General features: G+C 44.3%; 1 protein-coding gene across 1 annotated transcript; it reads left to right on the top strand.

Moving 5' to 3' along the window:
* Positions 1-3047: 3047 nt before the first annotated feature.
* LOC311118788 (stonustoxin subunit beta-like) lies at positions 3048-4375 on the top strand (the record flags this gene model as incomplete). The annotated part of the gene is made up of 2 exons (XM_084193569.1): positions 3048-3069; positions 3699-4375. The coding sequence occupies 2 exons, from the start codon at positions 3048-3050 to the stop codon at positions 4223-4225; spliced, it is 549 nt and encodes a 182-aa protein (XP_084049695.1). The 3' UTR covers positions 4226-4375.
* Between the last annotated feature and the right edge of the window lie 7297 nt (positions 4376-11672).

The raw sequence follows: 11672 nt of genomic DNA, 5'->3' as shown, positions 1-11672 counted from the left end.
AGGTTAGCATGTTTTGTTGTAGCCTTTGTAACTTTCTCACTCATTATTATTAATTATTCATTCATGATTTTTCTTAATCATGGCAGTCACAGGCTTGATGTAGATATTGCATTCAAAGAATATGGGACCAAATACTCAACTTTTGACTACTTTAATACACTACAAGTTAATTGGTCAGAATACTTATGACATCTTGAAAAACGGTTAGTAGATACATAAAGGGCTTTTATTTTTCTAAATGGTGAAACAGACTTGTATGAAAATACCCTCTAATTAAAGGTGATATTATATACTGTCACCTCATATGAAACATTTGATCTCAAATCCAAAATGCTGTAGCATAGAGCCACATTTAAAATGTTAGCTTCACTGTCAAAATTGATATGGTGTGGACTGTATACTCAATACAATCTAAATCTGATACCTCACTGTCTGTCTTTTGACTGATACTGCTTTTTAAACGGCTCTGGTCAGTTACTGAAATATTCGTACTATATATGTTTCTCTCTACAAGCAATATTATGATCAATTCTAATAATGAAACATTCATTAATTTATGAATAGATTAGGCAGGTTTCAGGACACTGATATATCTGAATATGTTGAAAAAATATACTGCCACTATTTTCACCACCAAAGAATAGCAGTGTGGTTTTAATATGATTTGACTCTTTGCAGGCTGTCACGCTGTCTAGTCACAGAGGAAGGCTGTGCTTCTCTGGTCTCAGCTCTGAAGTCAAACCCCTCACACCTGAGAGAGCTGGACCTGAGCTACAATCACCCAGGAGACTCAGGAGTCAGACTGCTCTCTGCTGGACTGGAGGATCCACACTGCAGACTGGAGAAACTCAAGTATGTAGAGGGTTTATGTCAATGTTCATATCAGACATGTTGGAGTTATCAGGCTAGTTAAGACAAACATTCTGACCACCACTTGGACTAAGTTATATGATGACCGTGTGTGTGTGTGTGTGTCCTGTGTGTGTGTGTGTGTGTGTGTGTGTGTGTGTGTGTGTGTCCAGTGTGTATGTGTGCACACTGGACATACACAGACTGGTCACACGGACACACACACACACACACTCACACGGACACACACACACACACACTCACACGGACACACACACACACACACTCACACTGGACACACACACACACACACACACACACACACACTGGACACACACACACATACTGGAAACACACACACACTGGACACACACACTGGGCACTTACACACACACACACTGGACACACACACTGAACACACACACTGGACACACACACACACTGGACACAAACTGGACACACACACACTGGACACATACAAACAAAGGACACAGACACACACACACTGGACACACACACACACTCACACGGACACATACACATACATTCACACTGGACACAAACACACACACACACTCACACTGGAAACACACACACACACTCAAACTGGACACACACACACAAACAATGGACACACACACACACACGCCGGACACACACACACACACACACACACACACACACACACACACACACACACACACACACACACACACACACAAACACACACACACTGGACACACGCACACACACACACTGGACACACACACACACACACGGGACACATACACACACTGGACAAACACACTCACACACACAAACACACACTGGAAACACACTCACACTGGACACACACACACACACACACAAACACACACACACACACTGGACATACACTGGACACACACACACACACACAAAAACTGGACACACACACACACACACAAACACTGGACAAACACACACACACACACACACACACACACACACTGGACACACACACACTGGACACACACACACACTGGACACACACACACTGAAAACACACACACATTGGACACACACACACACTGGAGAAACACACACACACACTGGAAACACACACACTGGAAACACACACTGGACAAAAAAAACACACACACACACTGGATCACACACACACTCACACTGGAGACACACACACACACACACTGGACACACACACACACACACACACACACACACACACACACACTGGACACACACACACACACACAAACACACACTGAACACACACACACACACACACACTGGAAACACACACACACACTGGACACACACACACACTCACACTGGACACACACAAACACACACTGGACACACATACACACAAATGGACACACACACAAACTGGACCAACACACACTAACACACTGGATCCACACTCATTCATTCACACTGGACAAAAAAAAACACACTGGACACACACACACATGCTGGACACACACACTCACACACGCTGGACACACACACACGCACACATACACACACCAACAAACACACTGGACAAACACACACACACAGACACAGACTGGACACACACACACACAAAAAGGAAACACACATACTCACACAGGACGCACACACACACACACATACACACACACACTGGATCCATACATACACACACTAGACACACACACATACTGGACAAACACACACACGCTGGACACACACACACACACTGGACAAACACACACACACTGGACACAAACCCACACACACACTGGACACACACACACTCACACTGGACACACACACACATACACTGGACACACACACACTGGACACACACACACACTGGACACACACACACATACACTGGACACACACACACTGGACAAACGCACACTCACACTGTACACACACACACACACACTGGACAAATACACACACAAAAAGGACACATACACAAATAGGACACACACAGGACACAAACACTGGACACACACACACACACACACAAAAAACACACACACACACACACACACTTGGACAAAGTTATATGCTGACTGTGTGTGTGTGTGTGTGTGTGTGTGTGTGTGTGTGTGTGTGTGTGTGTGTGTGTGTGTGTGTGTGTGTGAGTTCATGTGTATCCCTCAATGACTGTCTGTTCTTCTGCTTACCGCTACAGTGTGGAACATGTTGGAGAGAACACAATGAGACCTGGACTTAGAAAATGTGAGTGTTGACTGCTGTGAAGAATATGACTAAGAATAAGTCTTAATTCAAGTGAAGTCAAAGTCAAAGACCACCATCATTACTTACTTGGTCATATTAAATATCAGTTGTAGTTCTACAGAAGCAGAAATCAGGGACACCAAAGTTTACAAAGAGTTGCTTTGACAATGTGTGTGTCTATGTGTGTGGTGTGTTTGTGTTACTTTAGAAATGTGTGTGTGTGTGTGTGTGGGTGTGTGTCCAGTGTGTGTGTGTGTGTGTTCAGGATGTGTGTGTGTGTGTGTGTGTTCAGGATGTGTGTGTGTTTGTGTGTTTGTTCAGGTTGTGTGTGTGTGTGTGTGTGTGTGTGTTCAGGATGTGTGTGTGTGTCCAGTGTGTGTGTGTGTGTGTGTTCAGGATGTGTGTGTTTGTTCAGGATGTGTGTATGTGTGTGTGTGTAATTAATGGGAATAAGTGTGTTTTATATTACCATACAGTATAACATATGATCATTCAACAAGTCTCAAGTTACCTTAACTTCTCCTTTTGATACCTAGAAACATCTACATTAAAGAACTAGTGAAAAGTGAGTTAACATTCTAATGTGAATGATGATGATTTCTAATATTGTGTCTGGTTTCATCCATCAGATGTCTGTGATCTCACACTGGACCCAAACACAGTAAACAGATTCCTCTCTCTGTCTGAGGAGAACAGAAAGGTGACATGGAGGAGAGAGAAGCAGCCGTATCCTGATCACCCAGAGAGATTTGAGGACTGTGGACAGGTGCTGTGTAGAGAGGGTCTGACTGGGCGCTGTTACTGGGAGGTAGAGTGGAGTGGGAGAGGGGCTGTTATAGGAGTGACATATAAAGGAATCAGCAGGAGAGGAGGGGGTGATGACTGTAGGATTGGACGCAATGACAAGTCCTGGAGTCTGTTCTGCTCTGACAACCGTTACTCTGCCTGTCACAATAATAAGTCCACTCCCATAGACGTCCCCTCCTCCAGCTCCCACAGAGTAGGAGTGTATCTGGACTGGCCAGCCGGCACTCTGTCCTTCTACAGAGTCTCCTCTGACACACTGACCCACCTGAACACATTCCACTCCACATTCACTGAGCCCCTCTATCCAGGGTTTAGGGTTTGGGATTCCTCAGTAACTTTAACACAGTAGACACAAATACACACACACTGGAAACACACAAACTGGATACACACACAAACACACTGGACACACACACTGGACACACACACACAAACACTGCACACACACACACACACACTGGACAAACACACACACTGGACACACAAACACTAGACACACACACACACATACACACACACACACACACACTGGACAAACACACACACTGGACACACGCACACACACTGGACACACACACACACAGGACACACACACGCAGGACAAATACACACATACACTGTAAACACACACACACACACACACACTGGACACACACACACACACGACACACACACATACACACTGGACACACACAAACAGACACACCGGAGACACACACACACTGAACACACCCACACTGAACACACACACTAGACACACACACACTGAACAAACACACGCTGAACACACACACTTAACACACACACACACACTCTGGACACACACACTGAACACACACACTAGACACACACACACTGAACACACACACACACACACTGGACACACACACTAGACACACACACACTGTACCCACACACACACACACACTGAACAAACACACACACTGGACACACACGCACACACTGGACAAACACACTGGACACACACACACTGAACACACACACACACACACACACACACTGGACACACACACAGACATACACACACACATACTGAACACACACACTGGACACACACACACACTGGACACACACACATACACTGAACACACACACACACTAGACACACACACAGGACACACACACACACACTGAACACAAACACACTGAACACACACCCACACTGGACACACCCACACACACACTAGACACACACACTGGACACACACACACTGAACAAACACACTTAACACACACACACACTGGACACACACACTGGACACACACACACTGAACACAAACACACTGAACACACACCCACACTGGACACACCCACACACACACTAGACACACACACTGGACACACACACGCTGAACACACACACTTAACACACACACACACTCTGGACACACACGCTGAACACACACACTAGACACACACACACTGAACACACACACACACACTGGACACACACACTGAACACACACACACACTGAACACACGCACGCACACACACACACACACACACACACACACACACACACACTGGACACAAACACTGGACACACACACACACACTGGACACACTCTCACACACTGGACACACACATATACACACACACACACACGCACACACGCACACACACACACACACACACACACACACACACACACACACACACACACACACACACACACACACACACATGCTGGACACACACACACTGGACACATTTCCATGTGTTGTATTTTTATGAAAGGAAATCCCATATAGCCTACTGGACAGGACTTTGCTATGGCATCTTCTGTTTGGGTGTCTCAGGTCAGGTCTGAGCCATGATCAGAATGTGTCTCTGTGTCTATTTCCAGCCCTGCCATTTCTACCTGTCCTGATCTAGTGTTTCACCCCTGACCTCCTCACACCGTCTCACTGTCCATGTCTGCTTTTAGCTCCCACCTCTACTTCACTGTGTTATAATGGACCTTATGCTTGTTATGTCACCTCTGGAACCAGTTATCAAACATACTGACCTTTCTGACCCTATCCCATGGCCCTACTTTCTACAACTGAACATTTAAATTCCTCTATGAGTTTTATTTAGTGTCCATTAACTTATCTATCTATTTGCTGTGTATTGGAATTGTGCCGCAGAGCATCATGGGGGTTTGTATGTGTTGAGATGATCACGTTCCAGATAAATGGTTGAACTGATACCTGTCTCCCGTCTCATCATTATTGAATTGTTATACAGACGTGGTTATGAAACCCACGAGACATAACAACAGATTGGCGATGAGTAAGTCTGAATGTACAGGAACTATTCTGTCTGGAAGAAGTGAGTTTTTACAACTGCTTAAAACCGTTATTTTCTGTGGTCCAGTCTAGGCTAATGTTAGCACAGTGTGTTGCTAGCAGAGGCAAGTGCATAGTCGAGCTAGCTAAGAAAGAGTTAACATCGTCATGGACGGCAGAAAAGGACTGGAGACGGACGTCGGAGTGGGAAAACAACGTGATTAAAAAGGGGGAATATACAGTGATTAAAGGATAGGACATTTATTCAACTGTGAAGACAAACCTTTTAATTAAATCTGCTAAATGAGCGAACTTAGGAGGAAACGTCAGTGAGTGAAGTGAATGAAGATCACGTGACTGAGGAAAATATTGCTTTGGTTGAGGACAATATTGAAGTGAGTGACAATCAGGAGCTCACTGAGAAATGAACCATTATTGGAATTGATGGAAACATTGGACAGTTTGATAAAAGTATTGAACAGTGGAGCTCATATACAGAACGGTTTGAATATTTTGTTCTTGTAAATGACATGGATGAGGACGACATTGTGCCTACATGTTTTAGTGTAATGGGGCCAAAGACATTTAATTTACTAGGCAGCCTGCTACAGCCAGACAGAACAGGTAATAAGACGTATGGGGATATTGTGCATTTTTCACTAGAACCACTAGTTAATGCTGAAAGGTTCAGGTTCCACAGGAGACATCAGGAAGAGGGAGAATCAGTAACAATGTTTGCTGCTGCATTAAAGAAACTTCCAGAACACTGAGTTTAATGCTGTTCTAAATGACATCATTAGAGACAGACTAGTATGTGGGCTACGGAGTGAAGCTACACAAAAGAGACTGTTGACTGAAAGTCATCTGACCTTGGCAAAGGACATTGAAATCAGTGTGTCCATGGAACTAGCTGCTAAAGAGGCTCACCAGTTGAGTTCATCAGGAACTTAGTGGGTTCATCTAACAATCCTAATCATCAGCTGATACATTTTAATCTCATACACAGGGTAAACCTTCCACCTAGAAAACATAGTTTAATTAACATATTAACCTCTCTTCTGTGTGATCTATGTAATCAATGTAAGGTTCTGTATTTAATTTTCTCAGTTCACCTTGTGTTCTTGAACGTAGCCCTGATTCTTTGTGTTCTTGAACATAGCCCTGTTTCTTTGTGTTCTTGAACGTAGCCCTGTTTCTTTGTGTTCTTGAACATAGCCCTGTTTCTTTGTGTTCTTGAACGTAGCCCTGTTTCTTTGTGTTCTTGAACACAGCCCTGTTTCTTTGTGTTCTTGAACATAGCCCTGTTTCTTTGTGTTCTTGAACGTAGCCCTGTTTCTTTGTGTTCTTGAACATAGCCCTGTTTCTTTGTGTTCTTGAACGTAGCCCTGATTCTTTGTGTTCTGGAACATAGCCCTGTTTCTTTGTGTTCTTGAACGTAGCCCTGTTTCTTTGTGTTCTTGAACATAGCCCTGTTTCTTTGTGTTCTTGAACGTAGCCCTGTCTTTCATTTTTGTTCATTGACATGGATGAGGACAACATTGTGCCTACATGTTTTAGTGTAATGGACCCAAAGACATTTAATTTACTAGGCAGCCTGCTACAGCCAGACAGAACAGGTAATAAGACGTATGGGGATATTGTGGAGATACTTAAAGGACATTTTTCACCAGAACCACTAGTTACTAAGACCTTTCCTAGCTCGTTTGTGAGAACCAGTTTTAGCCTTCAGTCCTAGTTTTGATTCACCTGCCTGTTTGCCTACCTGTGTATGTCCATTGCCTGCCTGTGACCACGATTCCTGCCTTCTGTAAAGGCGTAATACACACCTGCTGCGCTCTGTCCGTGAATCTACACCTTTTTCTCCCTGAGTATTCATTACAGTACCCTAATGTTAAGTGTCATAAATGTATAGTTATTAGGTGCTGACATCTTTAAAGATAATAAGAAAGAGGGAAAAAGATAGAAACTAAATGAAATGATGAAAGTATAAAATAGTAACCATCTGGTGAGCTAATACCCTGACCCTACCCAAAAACCACCAACCCCCTCCCCAACTGAGGGAGTTAATAAACCATACCCTTAGACGCTAGTCTTTAAGCTGGATGTACCTGCTATGCATAGCATCGCCCCAAAGAGGTTCATTCTAAATTATATGTATATGGCATTATAAGTGCACTGACTGTTCCCTGTAACATGAATATATTGTTAGTCGAGTCACAAAATACAATTTGAATCAAAGCGACAAACATCGGCAACAATAATGACTGGACTATTTAGCCCCACTTGACCATGTCTACAACAACAACAACAACAACAACAGAGGATGTGTTCATAGTCACCAACAGCGCCTACCCGCACACACAAACGTCAACCAATCGGCATTTTTATTTATTTTATTTTTATTTCACCTTTATTTAACCAGGTAAGAAGCCAGTTGAGAACAAGTTCTCATTTACAACTGTGACCTGGCCAAGATAAAGCACCAAGGCGCCCTGAAACCTGCGCTGTGAAACAAACGCACCCAAGCAGCACAGGAAAAAAGACATCAAGCTATGATGAATAAATGAAAACCTTTACCAGACGATAACTATTATCCCTCAAATATAAAATAGAGACAATTAGTTAAACAATCACCATCCTCCTGAGTTCACCCTCCCAACCCCCCATTATATATATTTATATACACATGTACACACACACACACAACTGTACAGCTATAGGCTAGCTGGCAATTAGGTGCCCAGCCAGTGAGTAGCTGCTCCCTGCCTCGGTATCACTAACGCTAGCATACATCTCTAACAAGAAACAAGCCAGCAAACGTAATAGTAGCTAAAAATTCCCTGAAGTAATATAAACTACATACAGTGGGGAGAACAAGTATTTGATACACTGCCGATTTTGCAGGTTTTCCTACTTACAAAGCATGTAGAGGTCTGTAATTTTTATCATAGGTACACTTCAACTGTAAGAGACGGAATCAAAAACAAAAATTCAGAAAATCACATTGTATGATTTGGAAGAAATTAATTTGCATTTTATTGCATGACATAAGTATTTGATCACCTACCAATCAGTAAGAATTCCGGCTCTCACAGACCTGTTAGTGTTTCTTTAAGAAGCCCTCCTGTTCTCCACTCATTACCTGTATTAACTGCACCTGTTTGAACTCATTACCTGTATAAAAGACACCTGTCCACACACTCAATCAAACAGACTCCAACCTCTCCACAATGGCCAAGACCAGAGAGCTGTGTAAGGACATCAGGGATACAATTGTAGACCTGCACAAGGCTGTGATGGGCTACAGGACAATAGGCAAGCAGCTTGGTGAGAAGGCAACAACTGTTGGCGCTATTATTAGAAAATGGAAGAAGTTCAAGATGACGGTCAATCACCCTCGGTCTGGGGCTCCATGCAAGATCTCACCTCGTGGGGCATCAATGATCATGAGGAAGGTGAGGGATCAGCCCAGAACTACACGGCAGGACCTGGTCAATGACCTGAAGAGAGCTGGGACCACAGTCTCAAAGAAAACCATTAGTAACACACTACGCCATCATGGATTAAAATCCTGCAGCGCACGCAAGGTCCCCCTGCTCAAGCCAGCGCATGTCCAGGCCCGTCTGAAGTTTGCCAATGACAATCTGGATGATCCAGAGGAGGAATGGGAGAAGGTAATGTGGTCTGATGAGACAAAAATAGAGCTTTTTGGTCTAAACTCCACTCGCCGTGTTTGGAGGAAGAAGAAGGATGAGTACAACCCCAAGAACACCATCCCAACCGTGAAGCATGGAGGTGGAAACATCATTCTTTGGGGATGCTTTTCTGCAAAGGGGACAGGACGACTGCACCGTATTGAGGGGAGGATGGATGGGGCCATGTATCGCGAGATCTTGGCCAACAACCTCCTTCCCTCAGTAAGAGCATTGAAGATGGGTCGTGGATAGGTCTTCCAGCATGACAACGACCCGAAACACACAGCCAGGGCAACTAAGGAGTGGCTCCGTAAGAAGCATCTCAAGGTCCTGGAGTGGCCTAGCCAGTCTCAAGACCTGAACCCAATAGAAAATCTTTGGAGGGAGCTGAAAGTCTGTATTGCCCAGCGACAACCCCGAAACCTGAAGGATCTGGAGAAGGTCTGTATGGAGGAGTGGGCCAAAATCCCCTGCTGCAGTGTGTGCAAACCTGGTCAAGACCTACAGGAAACGTATGATCTCTGTAATTGCAAACAAAGGTTTCTGTACCAAATATTAAGTTCTGTTTTTCTGATGTATCAAATACTTATGTCATGCAATAAAATGCAAATGAATTACTTAAAAATCATACAATGTGATTTTCTGGATTTTTGTTTTAGATTCCGTATCTCACAGTTGAAGTGTACCTACGATAAAAATTACAGACCTCTACATGCTTTGTAAGTAGGAAAACCTGCAAAATTGGCAGTGTATCAAATACTTGTTCTCCCCACTGTAGTTAGGCTTGAAACCCAGTCAAAAGCCACATCACTATTTAACCAAACCCCACTGGACCTCTATGGGTAAAATAAAAGTATCCAGAAAGAAAATGTAACTACCTGGCATAGTGTGGCTGTAGCTATAGTAACACCCTGGTAAACTTAGCGACCTGGCTAAATAGCGCAGGCAACATTAGCTATGATACAACTTTACCTGGCCTGTCATTATGGCGCTAGCCATCTAGCCAGCCAGCCAGCCGATCCTATGAGTCATTTGGTTGTATCCTCATGTTCTAACAGTTCACTATCCACTGTATCCAAGTTCAAAAGACAGTTCCTCCTGATGTAGTAGACGGGAACAAGTCAGGGAGTTCTTTCCTCATGTATGTTTCAGCCGTCTTCACAGAGTCAAATGTGCGCTCACCATTCTTGGTTTACGTCCACAAAGTCGTCGGGTAGCAGCAGGCCGTATGCCGAGCCAGCCTGCCGCAGAAGCCTCTTCAGTGGGGAGAAAGCCATCCTCCTCTTGTGTAGTATGGGAGAAAGATCCGGAAAGATCATCATTCTGGCATCTCCGTACTTGAGCTCTCCCTTTGCTCGGGCAGCAGAGAGGATGCGGACAGTGTCCTGGTACCGTAGAAATGTAATGACTAATGCCCTGGGTGCAACCTGGCCAGGCAGCCGCCTCCGTAGGGTGCGATGGGACCTCTCCATTTCCAGTGGGTGCGCGGAAGGGGGTAGATCCAGAATTTTGGGACTCCATTCCTGTAGAAAGGAGATGGCGTCTGGTCCCTCCACGGCCTCCGGGAAACCTTGAAATCTCAAATTCAAGCACTTTTTGAAAATTTTCGTTAGAATCTAATTTCTCGAGTTTAGAGATGGCATCTTCCAACTTCTTGTGCTTTTGATCCACTTCCAGGCGGACGTCCAGGATGGCAGCCTGTTGGTCAGCATGGTCTTTTTGTAACTTTGTCACTCGTTCCCTTTGTGACTTTCTGGTCTTCGTGGAGTTTATCGACCAGCACATCAATTTTGCTGAGACGTTCAGA

This window comes from Coregonus lavaretus (assembly GCF_964263955.1).
Source record: "Coregonus lavaretus genome assembly, contig: HAP1_SCAFFOLD_3545, whole genome shotgun sequence".
Classification (NCBI taxonomy): domain Eukaryota; kingdom Metazoa; phylum Chordata; class Actinopteri; order Salmoniformes; family Salmonidae; genus Coregonus; species Coregonus lavaretus.
This window is presented reverse-complemented; position numbering and strand designations above follow the sequence as displayed.